Here is a 22,009-nt window from a genome sequence, read left to right as displayed (position 1 = left end):
GTGTTGTTGTTTTGTTGTTATGACTTGGTTGTGATTCGAAGATATGGGTTCTGCATGGTTTGGGGCAGACGTTTGGAGTCTCAGTGGTTATATGTATGTGTTATTATGTCTGGAAATAAATAAAGATATTGTTGGGAATTTTTTTTTTTTAAATTTAAATGAGAAAAAACATGCTAATGCTCATGTTATGTTAAACTAGAAAAGAAGGGATTCAGCTACACTGACCCCTTTACACAGTGTTGCCTTGTAACGATCTGCTGATTCAAGTTGCTGATATGTGTGGAGTCAGAAAAGTGAAAATAAAAAATGTTGTTAACGCAGAAGGCACGGCTGAATGAGACCCCACACACACACACACACACACACTTCTGTGGTTGCTGTACCTGCAGGCCAGTCGGACTCATTAGGCTCCACCAATCCCTGTCCAGGCCAAAGACGAAGGCGTTGGCCAAGCCATGTAGCGGTGCTGACAGGACGTGCAACAAGGTGAGGGAGAAGGATGGATCCTCTGGGTAGAAGGCGTTATGGAGCCTGGTGGGAGAGAGGGAGGGAGAGAGGGAGGGGGGAGAGAGGTATGAGTGTTGAGTTCATCCATAAAAAAACAGAAAAAGTTGTAAATAAAGAGACAACCTGCAAGCGAGCATCAGAGGGGAGGAGGGAGTAATTGAAGGAGAAGTCAGAGGGAGAAGAGAGATGACAACAGGAAAAAAGGGGGAAAGACAAGAGAGAGAGAGGGAGGGAGGGAGGGAGAGAGGGGGAGACAGAAGGCGGGGAGAGGGATTGATAGACAGAGCAACAGAAAGAGAGGGAGAGGACAAGTGAGTGACAGAGTGAGGGACAGGGTGAGAACGAGAGGTAATGAGAGCGAGCAGCGGCGGAGGCAGGAAAAGAGACGGGGAGAGAGAGGGGGAGAGAGAGAGAGGAAAGGGGGGAGGGTGAAAGAGCGAGAGAGAGCTTTATATCAGCGTTTAAGAGCCCATTAGGCAGCGTGAGACGGCTGGGCTGACACATTCTTGGCTGCCGCTTCGACAGCACGCAGCACTTTACAAGGACAGGGAGAAGTGTAGCGCTCAACTCCCTTCCTCTCCTCCTTCTCTCTTTCTCTCTCTCCCTCTTTTTCTCTCATCTCGGTTTCCTGCTTCTCCTGACCACAATTTCACCGACCCATCTTCTCTCCTCTGTTTTCATGCGCCGCACGTTCACCCTTACGCACCCCCCCCCCCCCCCACACACACACACACACACACACCACCATCCCCGCTATCTCTCTCTCCCATTTCTTTTGCATTGGGTTTCATCTGTCTGGATATCCCATTTTCATCTTGACTCATGAGGGTGATCCTCTCCTCTTTTTTCAACCTCCCCTCCTCCACTTCCCACTCCTTCCTCCTCCGTGTGCCTGCCTATCTCTGCCGGAGCCTGGGGCATGACTAGGAGGAGAACCTGATATTGTGCGGTGTGGCTGCGAACTAATGGCTGCCTCGGAGAATGATGCTGCTCAGCCATTAACCCTGGATTAACCCTGTATTAGTGCTGCTCGCAGGGTTAGCCCGCCGCTAATGTCTTTTATTGATCTATTAGCGAGAGAATCAAACCGCGCACCGCTCACAGCATTGTCCACATGTGCGGCCGGTGCCTGGGTTTGGGGGGGTGGGAGGTGGTGGTGGGGTGGGGATGGGGGAGTGGGGGCGTTCAGAGTCAACTAAGTGGCCACAGTGGTTGACCTCAGGGGTTGAGGAGGGGGAAGTCTTCCTCAACCTGCTTGTGACCCACAGGGAAAGAAAAAACAAAACAAAAACAAAACCAGTCATTACAGCAGGGGGTTAAAAAAAAAAGAAGAAAAAAAAAACACTGTTGTATGGTGGTTACAAGGAGTTACGTGAGACACTACAATCGCTCGTCTCTGTGTGACTGTCAGAGGCTGAAACTTGTTCTCGTTTATTTGAAAGGAGAACGATTTGGGTGAAATCTTCGGTAACACAGCAACAACTGCTCTGGTCTCCTCATTGATCACTTTAAAACAGTCTCGTCAATATTGTGATTATCGGAGGAGCACCGCATAGGCTACATCCCTGAAAAAAACAAAAAAAACAATCCTTGGTGATTATAGTGGCCTCATCCAGGTTGTTATGACATGTTGAGACAGACACATTTAAAAAAGCCTGAATCTTTCCAAAACAAAAAAAAACAGAAATGATTTGGTTAAAGGGACAACGAGGAGTTTTGGAAAGTGTTTTCACACTACATTTCCCATGAGCCTCCGCAGGCATGGTGAAATTCTTGGACCGACGCAAGAGGGACGAAAGCGAAAACATTTGCCAAGAATGTTTTCATTTCATTGATCAAGAATGAAAGTCGGAGGTTCGAAGACGATCAGATACCATCGTAGTTTCGACCATAAACGGCGATTTGGCTGCGTTATTCCCATGACCCGGTGGGCAGCATCCGCGAAACCAAAAGTAGGAAATGCTGAGCGAGCCGACCACTAAATAATAATATCAAAATAACAATAAAGACAAAACAATATATTTATCGAAAATGGACCCATTAACAAGTGTGGGTAACGTAGATTCATCCACATTAATATGAGACTTTTTTATAACCAAATTCAAACTCCTCGTTGTCCCTTTAAGTCTAAGGCAGAGCTATAATGTTAAATTCATCTTTACTTAGTCTTTATTAACTTCAGGTGTGTAAAAAAACTATTAAAACTGTTATCGGTACCTATCACCTTCGTGTATGAGAAGCTGATAGTCATGGTTATCGGTACTGGTGGAACAAAAAAAAAGAGTTATCGTGCATCCCTAAAAAAATCAACGTGTACCGCAAATACTGTATGTCTGTGATTCAAAATGACATGGATTATAAAAATTGTGGGATTCATTTGAAGTAAAACAAAGTTTTTCAAAAATCCAAGTTATTTACTAAAAACTGGGTGAAAATGCACATACACATGCATGTGAATTCTTTGGAAAAGAAAGAACAGATAATTCTCAGTCTTTGTATGTTTTTTTTTCTTCTTCGTGCTCTAAATATGCAGTACGTAACTTTGGCCACTAGGGGTCTCTCAATCAAACAACAACAAAAAAGAGAAAATTTGGGGATGTGAAGTCGCATGGGATCATGGGCAAAGTTTTTAACCGAGTGAAATTATCCGGAGATCTCATCCTCTTCAAATCACAACAGGTCAGATGACTGATTAAACCGATTAAAGCAGAAACTGAACAAACAGTGTTTCGCCGACCGACACGGTGCAGCAGACAACTGGACGTTCAGGGGGCTGAGGACTGAATCTGCTAACATTTGTTTTATTGATAACTTGTGTACCAGACGTGCGGGAGGTTTTCACCAGCAGCCACATCCACCACAGGGGTGTCCTCTTCTCCATAATAAATGGACCAGGATATTAAAAATGTAGAAATGCTAAATAAAACAGTGAATCACTGACAGTGTTTAACAGACACTCGACGTGTCTTGGAGGGGCTCGGAGCTGAGCTGCTCGGCATTTGATCAGCTTTTTTTCTTTTTTTTAAAACTTAAAATCCATTGTAAAAAATGACCCAAAAAAGTTTTATTAAAATGTGGCTTACACTGGATAAAACGTCAGTTTTGACCACAACGCTGATCCGTGTGCAGACGGGGTTTTACGCCGCTGACAGGCAGCAAAATGTAGCCATGAGCCATATGGAATAATGTAAGTACACCAACTCTTAGGGGGCATTTTAATTAGGTGTTTCTGTCAGTAAAAGATGGTTAAAAGATAAATTGATTTCAATGATTATCAACGTATCTAAGAAAAGAAAAAAACAAAACGCATCTGCATGTACCGCCAATGTGTCTGCGACTCGAAATGACTGGGATTAAGAAAAATCTGGGATTGATTTGGTGAAAAACCAACACTACCATTAGAAATGGGGTGCTCGGTGGTCGTGTGGTTAGAGAGCACGTCCCATGTTGGCAAATATGCCTGAAGCGCTGATCGCTGGTTCAACTCCTGACCAAGTTGATGCTTTGCGCATGTCATTCCCCCAGTCTCTCTCCTTGCTTTCCTGTCTCTCCACACTGTCTTATCAAATGAAGGCAAAAAACGCCTGCAAAAATATAAAATATATATAAAATAAATTCAAAAAAATAAGGTTATCCATTAATTGTCAACAATAACATTGTTTGTTGTTTTGGTGGGAAATTAAACAGCTTTTAATACATCTGTGCAGATTTTTTTTTAGCAAAGGGAAGCATGTAACATTTGCAGCACGCTCTGCTTTATGTTGCGTCTTTAGCAATAAGTCCAGTTTTCAGTGTGTGTGTTTTCTTTTGTTAGTCCTCTCTCGGCTGTGCGCTCACTGTATTGTAAGACAACGAAGCGCTTCAGGTGATGGAACAAATTGCTCTTGAAGCAGCGGCGACCTTTTCCAACAGCGTTTAACGTTCAAGCGTCAGCTCTCGTCTGTATCCTGTTCACCGGAGCCAAAGTGCGCCCATGTGGCCAATTCAGCGCCAGGCTCTTCCTCGTCTGCACCTGTGCGTCCAAATGTAATTTCACCAACATTTAAGCCATTTTCTCCAACAGAATTAGACTACTGGGTGCTCATAGTTGATTAAGTAATTAAAACTGTGAAGTGGAATGATGTCGACTCGACTTGCTCTCTTCTAAAATGAATCGGCACAAAGGTAACAAGAACTTGCTGACTCGTGTTATGTCGGGCTCGAAGCGGTTTGTTTCTGGGCTCTAATGGTGGATGGATTAAGAAAGTAGACCACACACACCATCTCTTTATTATGACAAAAGGAATTAATTGATCAATCATACTGACATTTGGGTTTTGTCCTTCTGCGAGTGTCAGAAATTCAGCACCTTAAATTACACATTGGAGCCGGTTTAACTAAGCAAGTCCAGAAATTAGCTGGGAGTTTTTTTCTCCTTCCTTTAAAAAAAACCCAGTGAGAACTACAGCAGAACAGCAAAGAAGATGATTATGGAGATTCGTCCACAAATCTGGTTATAATCCTCTTTCATCCTCTTTCGCAACGTGAGGTTGCAAGGTTTATTTGCCATTAATCTCTTTCCATTTACCTTTCAACAATCCTTTGAAAAGTTGTGACAGGGGGGAAAAACCACAAGTTGGGTTTGGCCAAGGGTAGAAGACAGACCTGTAAGGAGAGCCGCCCCCCGGGGAGGGTCAGTCTGAGCAAGGGTGTCAACTAATTGCCCAAACGCTGCTTAAAATAAAGCCAACGGTGCAGCAAGTGGAGTGTCCTGGCGCTTGTCGGAGCGAGGACCATTTCAGAGCGGCGCTGCCTGTTTTCTGGGTTAGCCTGCCGCTGTATCTCCAAGGACCAGACCAGCTGCTGCTCACATTCATTTCACTTCCCATTAAAGGTGAAATAAATCAGGACTCCCCACACAACCTCCTTAGAGATGCAGGAAACACACACACACACGCATGCACACAGAGAAAGTCGGACACATGCAGACGGCACGTAAACACACAGCTCACCTGGACGTGTGTGCATAAAGTATAACCTAGGTCATATGCATTGAGGATGTCAGGTGGAGAGGAAATGCAGAAGATGTGTGTGTGTGTGTGTGTCTGTCTGCCTCCGTCTGTGTGTGTATATGTGTGTGTGTGTGTGTGTGTGTGTGTGTGTGTGTGTGTGTGTGTTTCTCTGACAGCGCAGCAGTGAGAGTGAGTGGGTCTGTGTGAAGGGGGGCTATTTCTGGCGTCTCATTTTTTTTTCCCTGCTGCTGCAAAGAAACGCGATCGGCGTCCGGGAAACGAGAGCTGGCAGCAAGCAATCATCTGCCTGCCACACATACACACACACACACACACACACACACAGAGCACCTCACAGCGCTGAGCAACACGCGCCATGGCAACGGAACAGCCGCAATTAGAGGCGAAGAGCCTTTCCCCTCCATCGAGGGAGAGACGGAGAGCGAAATGAAAGGAAGAAAGAAAGAGCAGGCGAGAGAGAGAGGGAGAGAGAGAGAGACAGGAAGGTGGGGGGGGGGGCGAGCAGAGACGTGTGTCAGAGAAACAGCACTGCACAGGAAGGAGAGAGAAAGAAAGAGGGAGAGAGAGAGAGAGGGAGAGAGTGGAAGAGGAAAGGAGTACATGATAAAGAGGTGAGAATGTGCAAGAGTGAGGCTGTGAAGGGGAACGAGGGCCGAGAGCGGTGGAGGAGGAGGAGGAGGAGGAGGAGGAGGAGGAGGAGGAGGAGGAGGAAAGGGCTGAAGGAGTGAGGCTGAATGGAAAAGACTAAAAAGCAGAGGAGGCAGCGAGCGATAGATAGAGCGAGCGAGCGAGGAGGAAGAGAAGCAGAGGGAGGCGAGATATCCAAAAAAGACAGACAGCAAGACACGAGCGAGACAAACAAAAGAGATTACGTGCGAGAGAAACCAAGATAAGACGATGGGGAGGGAGGGAGGGAGGGAGGGAGGGAGGGAAAGAAAAGGCGAGGAGGTTAGATAGAGAAAGAAAAGAGGAAGGGAGAGGGATGGAGATGGAGAGACGTGAGGAGGAGGAGGAGGAGGAGGAGGAGGAGGAGGAGGAGGAGGAGGAGGAAGGCGGGCTGTTTCTCCTGTGTGAGCCGGGCTAATGAAAGATGAATGAAGGAGGCAGCGGTGGGAAGGAGAGTGTGGCTGCGGGTGATGCCTGGCTGAGCTGCTGTATGTGTGTGTGTGTGTGTGTGTGTGTTTGGCGGCGGCAGCGGGGGGGGGGGGTTGTGTGTTGTGTGTGTGCGGCGTAGTCAAGCGAGTCTCACAGTTGGCTGACTGGTGTTGGACAACAGAGATGATATTGTGTACACTGTATGACTCAGGAGCAAACGGTCAACAACAATAAGAGCACACACACACACACACACACACACACACACACACAAATGAACGAACGCTATAGACGTTAACGTAGCTTAAAGTCTCAACCCGCTCCCACCTGTGAGCAGCGCACGCAGTCAATCATTTCACACTCACACACACACACAGTCTCTGAGCCTCGTTCACTTATTCAGACCTCGCATCCATCCCGCTGTCAGTCACTCTTTGAACCCCCCTCTCCTCCTCCTCCTCCTCCTCCTCCTCCTCTCTCCCTCTCTCTCTCCTCCATCTCCTCCGATATCCCATCCTGCCAGTCTGGACTCTCCACTCTCTCTCTCTCTCTCTCTCTCCAGCCATCTGAGTTCACCTCTGTGTGTGTGTGTGTCTGCCTCTAATTGTTGCGCCGCACATCCTGAGAGCTGCGGCTGGAAAAAAAAAAAGAAAAAAAAAAAGAACAACAACCCAACACAGCTCGGAGGAGATCTCCTTCCCGAGAGTAGAGGGCGGCCAGACAGACAGAGGAGTCATCCTGACCCCTGATCACACTTCCCTTCTCTCTCCGACTCACTGCCCAACTTTTCCTTTTCTTTTTTTCCTACATCTTTTTTTTTTCTTTCCTCCAGACAAATCACACGCTTCACAGTGCCAAAACAAGGCCCTGGTCCTGCCTGCTGTGCTGTGCTGTTGCTGACAGCAAATCCAAACTTTTCTTAGACTTAAAGGGAAAATCTCTTCTTTTCTTTTTTTTTTGCCTAAACAGACATAATCCCTCGACTCCTGCGTACGGTCAGTGTGTTTTTCAGCGCCCCCTTAAATTGTTCTACTGCTGATAAAATGCGACAAGACACCAGAAAGTTATTGAAGCCAAGGAGACACTGTGATATTAACCTTCAGTTCTGAGAATACATTACACTGCAACTGTGGTGCAGTATAGAGGGATTTACATAGTGTGACTTTTACCTCACTGTGCAGTGAAACTATAGATTTTAAGTTTAAGTTTATCACGATGATTTAAATGCACCTGGAGTTAAATGGTCCAATAAGAGGAATGTTATACTAATAAACATGTTGTTGCCCAAACACGCACTTGAAATAACATAACTTTGAAAGTGTAAATACACTTCTTGATGCTTTGGTGCATGATAGTCTTGAGTCTAATTCTAATAAAGTAGAATCCACTTATTCAATCAAAACCCTTCAAAACATAAAGGGTTAGGGGGTCTGTTAAGAAGATATACAAGTTTTTATACATATACATATATACATACACACTTTAACCTAATCTCAATGGCAGCCCCTCAGTCAGGCGAAACTCTGACCTGTGGATCGACTGGCTCAATAGATTGTGTCGGTCGTTTGCTCCTCTATTCAACACGTGTGGTGGTCGGCCTTTAAGGCAGCACAGACAGAGCACAGGCCTTTCATTGTTCACTGACAACATGTGATCAGCCTCTCTAATGTGCGTAAAGCTGCAGTAATATGGTGTATTCTATGGACGTGGACATGTGAGTGTTTTTTCCCCCCACTAAGAATAGAGTATCTGTATCTAAACAAACCCCACAGTTCGCATGTGTGTTTTACAACTGAAAACCGGAACGCACACCGCTTTGATCATCTTGTAAAAAAAATGGGGGTAACTGTCACAGCAGAGGAGACGGCTCCTACTCCATCCACACCCACAGACACAGACACACAACCCACACCCACTAGAGTTAGTTGGGAATCAGACAACATGTAAATCTATGCACCAATCTGATTTTATGTAATGAACTATTTACATAATGAACTAAGAAACTGTATAGTTTATAGTTTCTATAGCCACTGGCAGATTCTGTTATAGAAATGCAAAGAGGAACCGATATCTGGTCAATAACATCATCTATCTAAGCAGAGGTCAATGACAGACAGACAGTGGTTGGGACGTCAAACCCAGATGCTGTCCCATCTGAACCTGGACTCACCGCATTTTTTAATCATTGAAAATTAGCACATCATTACCAGTCTTTCCGTTTTATCCGGCGCAGCTTATCATCAGCACTGGTCACGTGATATTCATTGAGTCAGAGAGCGAGATGAACACAGTGAGACAAGACGAGCAGAATTAAGCCAGAGAGCGTCGGTGTGAGACAGCCTGCAGCAGTAAGGTCAGTGTACTTGGCAGCCAACCAATCTTTTTTTTTTTTTTTTGGAAATGAGAAAACTAAAATCAGGAAATGGCCCATTTTCTGAGTAGCATCTAGAAATTAAACAAACAAAAAAAGGAAAATTACCAAATCCACGTTGTTGTTTTTTCTTTTTTTTGTTTCAGTAGCCTAATAAAAAAAAAAGGAAAAACAGAACACAACAACTTAACAACGCAAAGTTGAGAAATCTGATTTCCACACGGGTAATTGCCAATCACATCAAGAAAGAACAGAAACCGTAAGTTTTGCTGTTAGTCAAAAAAAAGAAAAAACTTTTTTTGCTTCCCTTTATTTAACTGGTAACTATGAAAGGAGATGTTTCGCAATTGTGGATCTCATTTCAAAACCTAAAATACTTTGGCTGCCACGGACCCAGTTTAGTTGGCTACCACAGCTGAGTGGTCGCCTACTTTTCCCACATGTTGCCAAGTGTTGACAGAATCAATGAACACTGTTAGCGAACAATTAGTACAAGCAAAACTGTAAATGATCGATGCTGTTTCAAACTTTTTGATCCAGTTAAAAGCAGGGGGACCAATGTAACTGTGATCATTCATGTGTTTGTTCATATTTTACAAAGGATTTAACCTGAGCCATGACATCATATCACATACGTACATACATGCAGGGTTCAGTGTGGCTGTACGACTGGTTTTTATCACATCGGTTTCGGATCAGTGCTCATAAGTTCAGGTATCAGAGTCAGTATCCGTGAGCGAAAATGGGTTTGAAAATATCTTAACACACATACACAGCCTAAACACACACATACGCTCAGCCTACACAAACGCACACACTTCTTGTCAACCCTTCGTGCCAACATTTAACCTAATATATCTGGAATCAGGCTGAAACACACAAACAGGCAGGCATGTTGGTCAGAAACAACACACACACACACATATGAACATGTGAGTGCATGCCAACACACACACCTGCATAGATGCCTGCACATACACACACACAAACACCATCAGACAAAGAGGGACACACAAACCCTGGGGACTGAAGCGGCTCGTTCACCAACAGAATAAAACCCAAACAAAGAGACATCCTGTTTCCTGGAACACAACACCACTCAGCCCTCTGTGCTGGGAGCAGCCAGTTAACACACGGACACACAAACACGCACACACACACACACGCACATGCACGCACTAAAATCTGTTAATTGTACATCGGCGCGCATGTTTTCCCTGCGTCTGATTCATGTGCTTGTGCCTGCGAGCCCAGCGACGATGCCACTGGCTGTGCCTTTGAGTGTCTGCGCGTGAGTCCGTCCTTATGAGTGCCTATGGCTGGAAATGTGCGTGCGCGAATGTGTGTGTGTGTGTGTGTGTAGGAGAGAGAGAGAGAGACAGAGACAGAGAGAGAGAGAGAGAGAGGAGGGAGGGAGAGCAGATGATAGAGTAGGCTTTAGCGATTCCCTGGAGTGTGAGGCAGCGTTTACGGTACTCTCAGAGCAGCCAGAGTGATGAATATTTAAAGACGTGCCTGAAAGAGCAGAGGGAGGGGGAGCAGGGTGTGTGTGTGTGTCAGTGTGTGTGTGTGTGTGTGTGTGTGTGTGTGTGTGTGTGTGTGTGTGTGCGTGTATGTGTTTGTGTTTGCATGCGCCAGTGAATGTGTGCACGTGCCCAAGTGTGTGTGAGGGAGGTTATCTAGAATCTCCTTTAGCATTTGCGTGCGTATAGGCTACCATATGTCTGTGCATGTATGTATGTATGTATGTATGTATGTATGTATACGCCTATATGTGGCTGCATGGATGTAGTTTGTTCATCCGCAGAAGGAGAACGTGCTTCATGTGGTTTACATGTAGGTCTATTGGGATTAATGGGTCAGTATATAGTTTATTTGCCTGTATGTATATGTGTGTTAATGTTTGTATATCGATGCATAAGCATGTGCACATATGCCTTTATTTATGTATATGGGAGTTTTTTATATCGGCACCGCTACGTTAATGACTGAAAAGCTTCAGTGGTTGTGTGTGTGTGTGTGTGTCCAGCTTTGGTGTGGATGCCTGCCCTGTGTGTGTGTGTATGTATGTGTGTGTGTTTGCACTTTACACAGCCCTGTAGGCCAACTCTCTGTGTCGCTAAACAGGGATTAATAGCGGAGCGTCGCTGCTGCTCAGTGGGAGACGAATAGCAACTGGGCTCAAAGTCTTCGGTTACACACACATACACACACATACACACACACAACGACCACTGCCGGAGATACAAAGACACACACGTGGGCACACACACAGTAGGCACGATCGTATATCTACCAAATATTATCTACAGGGCTGCGCACACAGGCCGTATGTGGCCGGCGCTATCACACATCACGCAATCAGGGCGGTCGTCCCGCTCAACAGGCATCTTTGATTTGTGAGGATTTGTTTTTTTGTGTGAGTGTGTGTGTGTTATCTGTGTGTAAATGAGAGTGAGGAATATGCCATGTTGTGGAAATATCAGAACTGACAATCAGTGCAGTGATTTCTTTATGTGCTGGCTTTAAAGGGACATTGTGTAACTTCTCCTGTTATCTATTCATGAAAATCGATTATTTTGTTCAAAAGTCTGTTTTTCATTAACCAGTAATCCCCCCCATCAACAAAGTGAAGTGTTCCTTTCAGCTCTGAATGAGCCGTTCATATCTTTCATATCTCCATGGAGCGGGTAAGCTCGATGCCGACTGCCATATGTGGTGTCACCATGTTTTTACGTTCAGTGGCAGCGTGACGGTAGGAAACCACGGACACTCAGCGGAGACACCGGAGCTGTCGGCTCAGGTCGAGGTGGCGTCTGTGAAAAGTCACCGCGGTAACGCAGTGAGGAGGAATGGAGCGTTACACTGATGCTGCATTCACCTGCAGTCGGGCAGACGGCCGTCGGTAACAAACCAGACGTCATTTTAGTCACAGAAGTTGAGAGAAAGCCGGTAAAACATGGGTCACGTAAACAATATGACATCGCCATGACAACATATTGTCACGTGTATTGTTTTGCCTCGTGCTGACGGACCACTTGTTTACATACAGGCTTGTTTATGCTGTTACGTGCAGCGGCTGCCGTCCGTCTGCCGTCTGCCCAATTTCGAGTGAATGCAGCATGAAAAATACGACTGAGTTGCTTGCGATATACAACCGCAACGCTAGATGGGAGTAATTCCTACACAATGTACCTTTAAGATTGTTTAAAATCATATTCAAACTGAGCTGATCCAGACTTTGCTCTTGACCCACTCTCACCTGATCTAGAAAAACAACAAAACAAACACCAAATACCTGCATGCTACATCAAGTTCAAAACTTATTTTAGTAAGCAGGCCATGGCTGACACTCTCATACAGTAAATTGAATGTGAAGCGATAGATGAATATAATAATAATAAAAAAAGAAAGGAAGCTTACAGATAAACAGAGAGGAGAGTTGGAGCCTTTCAGCATCTGAGGAGCTCACTTGTTCAAGTAAACAAAATACACCACAAAAGACATTAGGCTATACAGTACAAACCACACACCAGCCTACACACACACACACGGCATCCATGCGCTGAATGCAAGATATTCCGAGAGGCGTAGAGAGGCGAGGAACGGAAGGAAGGCGATGTAGAAAGGAAGGAGAGAGCAGGAGAGAGGGAGAGAAAGAGCGCATCCTGGGATGCAGAAAGCCGAATACAGTGAGATAAGAGTTAATGTATCCCCCCCCCCCTCTCCACCCCGCCTCCCTTCATCCCTCCCGTTTGGCTCTCTCTCTTTCTTCCTCCCTCCCTCCATCCATCCCCTCCCCTCCCTCCTCCCCCCCCCCCTCCGCCTCCTCCCCGTTCTCTTTGAGGGATGAATAATAACTGCTGCTCTGAGATTTCCTCCCTCGTTTTTCAAAGTGCAGAACGGAGATGGGGAAGGTCTGCCTGGCCCGGGTTGCGCGTGTGCAGCAAAAAAAAAGAAGAAAACACACACAAGAGCCTGCAAGCACACACACACACACACACACACACACACACACACACACACAAGCACACACACATGCACGCGCTTGTCTTGTTCTTGCTGCTCGCCTGGAGCAGGGAAATCAGATCTCCTCCAGAGAAAGGCAGGAGGCTTAGACGCTGTAGGGAGCCCGTACAAAAAAAAAAAAAAATCCCCCTGCATGCAAGCACGTATAGGCCTGTACACACCACGAAACCCACACGCAGCATCGAGGGAAACCGAGAATAACTGGGAGGATGCAAGCAGCCTCCTGGAGCGACAGGGTGAACTCAAGGTTACAGACACATCACTGGTTCAAGCCCCGCCGCCAGGGCCAATCTATTCACACCGAAACACACACATACATACACACACCCTCTGCAAGGCACCTAAGGTTGATTGCTCCAAGGCAAGTAGTTAGAGGTTAGAGCTTCTAAGCAAAGCCTGAAAGACGAGGTATAGGAAGGAAGGGGAATGGATGGAGGTTTCTCGCCGCTTGGTGTCAAACTGGGGAAAGAAAAAAAAAAAGATGGGAGGGTGTTAAAGGAGAGAAAAAAACGTCCTCGTAAAAGACGAGCAGGCTTGTCCAGGAGGAGCACTTGCTCATCAAGCCGCGCAGCGCCGCAGAAATCGGCAGCTAAGGTTCCGAGGAGAGGGTTTATTTATGCAAACAGGCGTACAAGCGCGCACAGTAGGAATCTAGACAAGCCTTGTAAACAAACACACACCCACACCATAAAGCACACAGGGGAGGTGATGTGAGAAGCAGACTGTGAAAACTCTAGTCGTGCCCGGGCAGTGGTTACACACACACACACACACACACACACACACACACAAGGAGGGGAGAGATTTAAGTGGCAGAGAGAAAGAGAGGGAGAGAGAGGGGAAGAGGAAGAAGGAGGAGAAGGAGGAGGGATAAGTACTGAGGTGCGAGTGTCTGGTGCTACTTTTGTGTTGCCAAAAATGAGGAGAACGTGAATGAGGAAGAGCGAGAAGAGAAGAGAAGAGAAGAGAGGAGGGAGAGAGAGATGTGGAGATGTGGGGATGTGGTGCACGGTAAAATGATGTATAATGATTCCTCCACGCATGTGTGTGAGAGTGCGGGCGAGGAAAAAAGTAGGAGCGCTTTCCCATTCCAATTCGCAACAGCTGGTGTCGAATTAACACATTTACCAGTGTGCATTTGGAACAGATTAAAATTGCGTGTGGCGTGTGACTGTCTGCGTGCGTGCGTTACTGCCTCTGTGTGTGTGTGTGTGTGTGTGTGTGTGTGTGTGTGTGTGTGTGTGTGTGTGTGTGTGTGTGTGTGTGTGTGTGTGTGTGTGGTAGCAGAGCAGATGAAGGCCAAAACAAGAGAGTGTTTGTGTGTGGGAGTGTCTGTGTATTAACGCAATGGATCAGGGCAGGGAGAAATGGCAGAGAGAGGAGGAGGAGAGAGAGAGAGAGAGAGAGAGAGAGAGAGAGAGATGGAGAGAGAGAGAGGGGAGGGGGAGAAAGAGAGGGAGCAGAGAGAGAGAGAGAAAGAGAGAGAGAGCTCTACCCAACGGCTTTAGCTGCTGCCCTGGGCCGTCTCTCTAAGCCCTGTTTAGGAGGCTTTGGAGCTCAGATAGAAATAATCCCCCACTCAGACACACACACATACACACACACACACACACACACACACACACACACACACACACACACGCGCGGCACACATACACAAAATATTAAAAACGCACGCACACACATATACAAACACACGGGAATACTCATAGACAGAAAAGCGCACACACTCCAGTCGAGGCAGACAAACAAGTGCGCACACACGCACTGCACGCACACACATGGCAACAAGCAGAGACAGCACATTCGCCTTGACACGAAGCCAACCACCCGCCTACACACACACACATACACACGCTCACGCACGCGTGCAGCGCAAAACACACACACACACACACACTAGAGGCTGTCTGCCCGCGTGCGCCGCTTCCACACGGCAGAGCACAGCGACATCGGCACGGCACCGTGACAAACACTTTACACACTCCAGCACTCAGCGGAGGGGAGGGAAGGAAGGAGGGAGAGATGGAGAAAGAGGGAAGGAAGGGAAGGCGGAGGAGGTTATGAGCCATGGGGGAGGGAGGGAGGGGAGGGGAGGGGAGAGGAGGGGAGCAGAGGAAGGGGTGAGATGGAGGGGAGGCTAACAAATTAATAGGAGCCGGAGATGTATACAGCCAGCGCTGCTGAATGAGGGAGGAGGAGGGGGAGGAGGAGGAGAGGGATTGGGGGGAGGGATGGAGGGAGGGAGGGAGGCGGAGGAGGAGGAGGAGGACGACGACGACGACGAGAGAGCAATTCATTCCCGTTTTCTCCTCGTTCGCTCTCTGGAGAAAGGCAGCGCGCGGAGCAGAGCTGAGTGAGAGAGCGAGGGCTTGTTTGCTCAAGAGGGGGAGAGAGAGAGAGAGAGGCTTTGTGTGGCGCGGAGGATAGGAAAAGTGGCGGAGGAGGAGGAGGAGGAGGAGGAGGAGGAGGTGGGGAGCTGACATAAAAACACAGAAGACGGGGAGCTCGAGTGGAAATAAAGAGGTGGTGGTGGTGGAGGAGGGGGGGGGCTGGCTGATGCGAGAAAGACGTTTTTGAGTGTAAAAAAAAGAGTGAGAGGGGAAGAGAAAGTGACATTCACGGAGGAAAGGAAAAGAAGAGGGGAGGGTGGAGAGAGGGGGGGAGGGAGGGGAGGAAGAGAGGAGGGCGTTTTGGGGTTAGCGCAGGATGCAGTTTGTCATCTTCATCAGTCGACAGTCGGGGGGCGCAGGAGGGAAGGAGGGAGGGAGGGAGGAGGGATGGGTGAATAGATGGAAAGGTGAAGGGGGGAAGGAAGGAGAGATTGTGGTGGGAGGTGAGGGGCGGGAGGCGGAGAGGGGGGAGAGGGGAGGGGAGGGGGGGCAGGGGGTTAGAGCGGAGCCTTTGAAAGACGTTGACCCTGTAATTGACCTGTGTCTCCGCCTACATCGCCGTGGCGACAAGCAGAGCCGCCGCAGCTAATCACTTAGTAACCCTGACCTGTCAATCACACCGGTTCAGCGTGGAGGAGGGGGAGGAAAAGGGGGGGGGAGGGTGAGAGAGAGAAAGAGAGAGAGAGCAGTAGCGAATAAAGGAAGGACGGAGAGAGAGAGAGAGGGGGAGGGGGGGGGGTATAGAGAGTAATAACAGCACCAGGGTTATCATTTACTGGACCACTCTCCGCCTCCCACCAACCCCTCAGTCGATGAAGCCCAGGTTTTAAAAAAGCCAATAAAATGCTCTATACCTCTAACACAGATACACACACACACACCTAACTGTTCGTGCTGCCATAGAGAGAGAGAGAGAGAGAGAGAGAGAGAGCAAAGCTTCGTGAGAGTTCAGATAAGAGAGTGAGACAGAGAGAGAGAGAGGGGGGAGGATGGAGGAGGAGGGTGACGGGTTGTGAGGAGATAAGACAGCATGCAAATAAAACAGCAGCAGCGTGCGTGTGTGTGTGTGTTAGAGGTATAGAGCAGGTGCGTCTCTATCTTGTGTGTGTTACCTGTTGATGAGGGGGAAGATGGACACCAGCAGGTAGACGGAGGGATACCACTTCAGCGGCTTGATCTCCTCGGCCAGGGAGACCTGCAGGAGGAGAGACCGGTGACCACTGAGCCATGGAGGAACCCCCCCCCACACACACACACACACACACACACACACAGTATTGTACACACAGAGTTTTAACTGGAAGATCATTGCACTGAAGCAAACAACAAAAGGCCAATTAAAACCTAATAAAATATTAACCTGCTGATAATACGCAATATCCACACTGTTATGAAAAGAAACGTGGATTCCAATTAAAATGGAAGCCAATGCTTTCTTTCTTTTTTTTTCTTTTTTCTCTTTTCTTTTTTTTTTTCTTTTTTACGCTGTAATGTGAACGGGATGAATTCAATATCTTGTGGACAAGCAGCAGGAGAGGCGGGCGGGCAGGAAGACGGAGAGATGCGGCAGCGGCAGCATCTCAGAGTCGAGGAGGGGGAGAGCCTGCCTGCCTGCCGGTGGAGAGCTTTTACAAGCCGTTATCTAATTCCCCGGAGAGGAGGACTCTTGCGTCCGGAAGAGGCTGAGAAGCAGCGGCCCCTGGATCGATTTTCTGCGCTGTGCTGTTTCCCCCTCCTCCATCCTCCTCCTCCCCCCTCCATCCTCCTCCTCCTCCCCCTAGGCTAGGACGCAGTAGCCGAGCCAGCGTAAAGCCTCTCTTTCTTTTCTTTTTTTTTTCTCTCTCTCTTGCACACACACACACACACACACACACACACACACACACACACACACACACACACACACACACACACACACACACACACACACACACACACACACACACACACACAGTCAGGAGCCAGGAGGCAGGCCCACGAGCTCTGGTCTCTACCCCCACATGCTGGAAATTAATTACTCACCAGAAAGACCCTGAGGCGTGCAGGCTCTAACGCAGGCATTTTAAACAATTCCAATGAATATCACGAGAGCCCCCGGTGGTATTGTATCTATATGTGTGTGTGTATGTGATTGTATGTGTGTGTGTGTGCTGGTGGTGGGTGGGTATTGAATGTAAAGAGTTTTTTAAAACGTGCAACGTATGCCTGGCTGTATGTGATCAGCTGACGAGAGACCCGTCATACTTCAACGTCATGATCTGTAACAGCGTGACCCAGAGGCAAAACATTAAGACCTATTAGTGTCTGTTATTACGGGACGCTCTGACATCACTGGCCATGTCAGGCTCTGCCTATTGTCATCTCAAGTGTGTGTGTGTGTGTGTGAGTGTGTGTGTGGAGGATAACGGGAAGCCAGGAGGCTGAAGCTGAAGGATGCTCCATGGAGAAAAAAAAAAAAAAAAGTGAGATTTGCAAGTGAGCGTGTGGGGGAAGTGTGGCTGGGTTTACAGGAACGCACAGCGAGCCAAGAGATCTCAGATAAAATATAGGTGAGGTGTGGAGACAGGCATGTGAGGAATTCCACTTCGTAAGGGGACAGGATGTGGAATAACAGTGGAGGAGGAGGAGGAGGAGGAGGAGGAGGAGGAGGAGGAGGAGGAAGAGCCTCTTGTTTTTAATTACAGTCCTCCTGTGTCAGAGACCCCTGCACTGCTCGGGAAGCAGAGGGGCAATGAAACCGTAATTATGTGCAGCGGGCACAGTGGTCCCAACATTAATGACGCACGCTAGATTACAGAGGGTTACGGGGAGGAGGAGGGGGAGGAGGGGGGGGAGAGGGGGGAGCGGACCGTGTCATCCACCACCCTCCGTCCTCCGCGCCCCCTCATCTCCGAGGCTCAGGCTCAACCGAGTCTAAAAATAACAGCTTCAGGTTTCCTCAAATGCACTTGTGCAGAGAATTCAAGGACGTCTTCTTCTTTTTTTGGGGGAGAGAAATTCAACAAGTAAAAAGATTTTTAATAAAATTTCACAGAGAACATTTTTCTCCTGTGAGACACAAGATATTTTTCACCGTGATGATCGTCTACATCTGCAGGGATTTTCTCACGATGTGACGCGCGTTTCTGAGCCTTTTTTTTTTTTAACGCCACTATCAATGAAAAGCTATAACGCTCTGAATACGTGACATGTGAGCGTCTACATCCCATGACGGCTGCACACACACACAGAGGAAGATCATGTGATACGATCGAAAGCTCCAAATCAAACTGACCTTTTTGGCGAGATATATTCTGGTGATATATATATTGACCTGCGCAAAGATTATTGGGAATGAGCGAGACCCCAAGATCAATCAGGAATACTGCTGAGTAGTGCTGCTGATTATCCATCAAAACAGTCTGTGTGTGTGTGTGTGTGTGTGTGTGTGTGTCTCTGTGAAGAGCCCTTCAGAGACAAACCCAACTGTCCTTGTGAGCGCACTCATGCCGAGTTCCTCCGGATGTTGGTGACGTGTAAATTAAAAACTTAGGTAGATAAGTGAGGATACACGGGCGCGGAGAATAGATAAGACTCCGTAGGACACAAGGCAAGGCTGCGGCGTGCGGCTCCAAACGCACACATCTGTACAGACACACAGCAGACACATCACATTGTGACTCAAGGCAAAGCTTGTGTGGCTCAGTAAACAAACACCCTGGGAAGATAACGAACAAGCAGCTCGCTGTTTGCACAGCCAGCTTTGTTGCTACCCGACAGGACTGAGCTGCTGCTGTGTGTGCAGTTGTGCAAATGTGGTTAAAGGTGTATATGTGTGTGTGCATGTGTGTGTGACTTAAATACTCTTTTATGAATCTCCTCACTCTGACCTGTGCTACTGCAGGACCCTGTGACGCTCAGAGGGCGTGTGTACTCATGCATGACCACAAACAAATTGCTAAAGACACACATACAGACATGTGTCACAACCATGTGACTGATGGCCCTGATAACTGCCCACACTGGTTACATATGTCATCACTTCAGCCAGATTCACTCTCACACACATACACACATATATATGTGTAGCGATGGTTAGGGTTAGGCTGAGTCAGACAGAGAGAAAGACAGAGCGAGAGAGAAAAAGATCGAGGATGACGATCATAGGAAACCTATAAGTGTCAGCTTGGAGGATAAAAAAGTGTGCACGTGCGTTGTGCGCGTGCACGAGCGTGTGACATAGTAACAGAGAACATGTGAGACGCAGAGGGAGGGAGATTTGACAAAGTGAATGGAAATCACCAGAGCCAGCGGTCTTCAGACACCCAGCAGGAATCGCTTTCTCTGGTTTACACCTGCTGCCACACACAGACACACACACAGACGACAAACACACACACAAGTACACGCATACACAGACACACACGAGCCAGAGCTGGCTGGCTTTGCAAGCACAATCAGGCAGGCTGTTGTTGTTGTTTTAAAGCATTGCAGCGCGTGCATAAACTCTCATAAATATTCATGTCCATGAACCTGGCTTGCTGCTTTATTCATGCTGGGTATGAGTACAGGAGAGAGAGAGAGAGAGAGATGGAGACGGAGGGAGGGAGAGAAAATAAGAGAAGAAGAGAAAGAGAGGGGGGAAAGAGAGAGAGAGAGCAGAGTGAGAGGCTGAGAGAAAAACAGATGGAAACGTGGAGAGCGACTGGGAAAGAGAAACACGAGGAAACTGAGAGTGTGATAAAAACCACTGCTGACTTATTTACACTCTGTGCTGCACATAGCAATTAGCCCACATGAACAGCGTGTGCGTGTGCACGTGCAAGTGTGTGTGTGTGTGTGTGTGTGTGTTGTTGTTGCCACACATTCATGCACACCAACGTCACTGGTTGAGGGTTACGCCAGTTCAGTGTGCAGTAATTACATCTGCCACTTAGGGGCAGCATCTACATAACCTTAACCCTAACCTGCCCTCCACCCTTCACCCTGCAGGGTGGAGGAGCAACAACAGAGCAGAGAGGAGGGGGGGGGGGCAGTCGGCAATTAAAAGCAGGATCGCTGCTGTTGGACATTTATCTATTCAGAAGTCGCCCTGCTGCAACACTTTGCAGTCACAACCCTTGTAGAGGACGGTATGATTAAGTAGAACTTAAGTTCACATTTTAATGAATGAAAGTGTCTGCAGCCAGGAGTCAAGCAAAAGCTTTTAAAACAGTCAAATAGAAGATATTCAAAGTTTTGACCCTAAGTTTGGATCAAACTCTTAAAATACTGGACATCACCCCTCGTTTTTTTTTTTAAAAGCAGACTTTTTCTTCCGTATACATTTGCTGTGTTGAAGCCCGTGCCGAGATAACCTTGGGTTATGTTTTCAGACGTCGGGAAGAGTTCAGAGCTCCAGAAGAGTACGGGTCAAGTTGCGCTCGACTAGAACGAGTTAGTACCAGTGGTTGTATGACTGCACTGCAAATCAGGTGTTTATAGCTGCTCTGCACGGCCACACTGGACAGCAAGAAGTAAATGCTGCTTGTGCAAATTTTTTATTTGCATTTATTATGTATTGTAAGTATTTTATTGGGCTTTTACACCTTTATTGACAGGACGGTCAGAGAGAGGGACAGGAAATGGGGGGACAACATGCAGCAAAGGGCCACCACTGGAATCAAATCAGGGCCGCTGCAGCCAGGACTATAGCCTCTGTGCCTGCTCTCACCCACTGAGGTAAACAATGCCACATTTCTGGTGCATATTTAAAGGGATAGTTCAACATTTTGGCAAATTGGCCCATTGCCATAATCCCTATAGTCATAGCAGTAGGTTTGTTACCTTTAATTGTCGGTGCAAGCTATTTTTAGAACGGCGGAGCAGAGCCGCGAGCTGCTCAGAGCTACGCCAATTTACCAAAATGTTGAACTATCCCTTTAACCAGTTAGTGGGTGTTCGCTCTTAATGTCAGTGAGGGGAAAAATCAATACAACTTAGCATCGGGATATTTTGCATAGCAACAGTATCGTTACACGGACGCCAAGTATCAATGGGATTTAGGGACAGAATTTGCTGTTGCGAAAAAAGGTAATAGTTTGCAACGTATCAGCATATATTATTTCAATATTCAGGATATTGATATATGATATATGTTTTAGATACCAAAAATGTTATATCGTGACTTGAGTTTCATGAAAATATCGTATCATCGGGCCCCCGCTGATTCCCAGCCCACCATGTGTGTGTTTGTGTTGTGGGGGAGGGAACACCAGCATGGACCGCGATCTCAAAATGAAAATCGCACAGTGAAGCAGCAGCACCACGTTGGCCTCGTCTGGGCCGGTGCAAACAACCAACGGCGACATAATGAAGGGTCGTCTTCAGCCGCGTGCAGGGATCAGTGTGTCGAGGTGTCGGTCCTCTCCTGGCAGGAGTTTAATTTATATATAGCTCCTCTTTTTTTTTCCTCCTCTTCCATTCCCTGCTAATTCAGTAAGGTCAGAAAAAGAGTGGAGCGGCACTGCAGCGAGCAGATTCAAACACACACACACACACACACACACACTTCAGTGCATGGCCACATTTATATACATGCTCAAGCGCACACACACTGGAGGGGAGTCAAGAGGTCAAATTTC

The 22,009-nt window shown here is 47.4% G+C and overlaps 1 protein-coding gene across 1 annotated transcript in view; it reads right to left on the bottom strand.

Annotated features, from left to right (window-relative positions):
• The window catches only part of LOC146965247 (cyclic AMP receptor-like protein A), a 58,646-nt gene that overhangs the window by 14,247 nt on the left and 22,390 nt on the right, over nucleotides 1-22,009 (bottom strand). The window contains exons 11-12 of the mRNA XM_085765661.1: nucleotides 16,520-16,602; nucleotides 384-531 (exon numbers count right to left, since the gene is read on the bottom strand). Of these exons, the coding sequence (XP_085621787.1) occupies nucleotides 384-531; nucleotides 16,520-16,602 (231 nt within the window). The remainder of the gene's footprint in view (nucleotides 1-383; nucleotides 532-16,519; nucleotides 16,603-22,009) is intronic.

Source organism: Trachurus japonicus, chromosome 21, assembly GCF_045865225.1.
Source record: "Trachurus japonicus isolate A0001 chromosome 21, Traja_1.0".
Classification (NCBI taxonomy): Eukaryota; Metazoa; Chordata; class Actinopteri; order Carangiformes; family Carangidae; genus Trachurus; species Trachurus japonicus.
The sequence above is the reverse complement of the archived record's forward strand: the minus strand, read 5'-3'. Positions and strand labels throughout refer to the sequence as shown.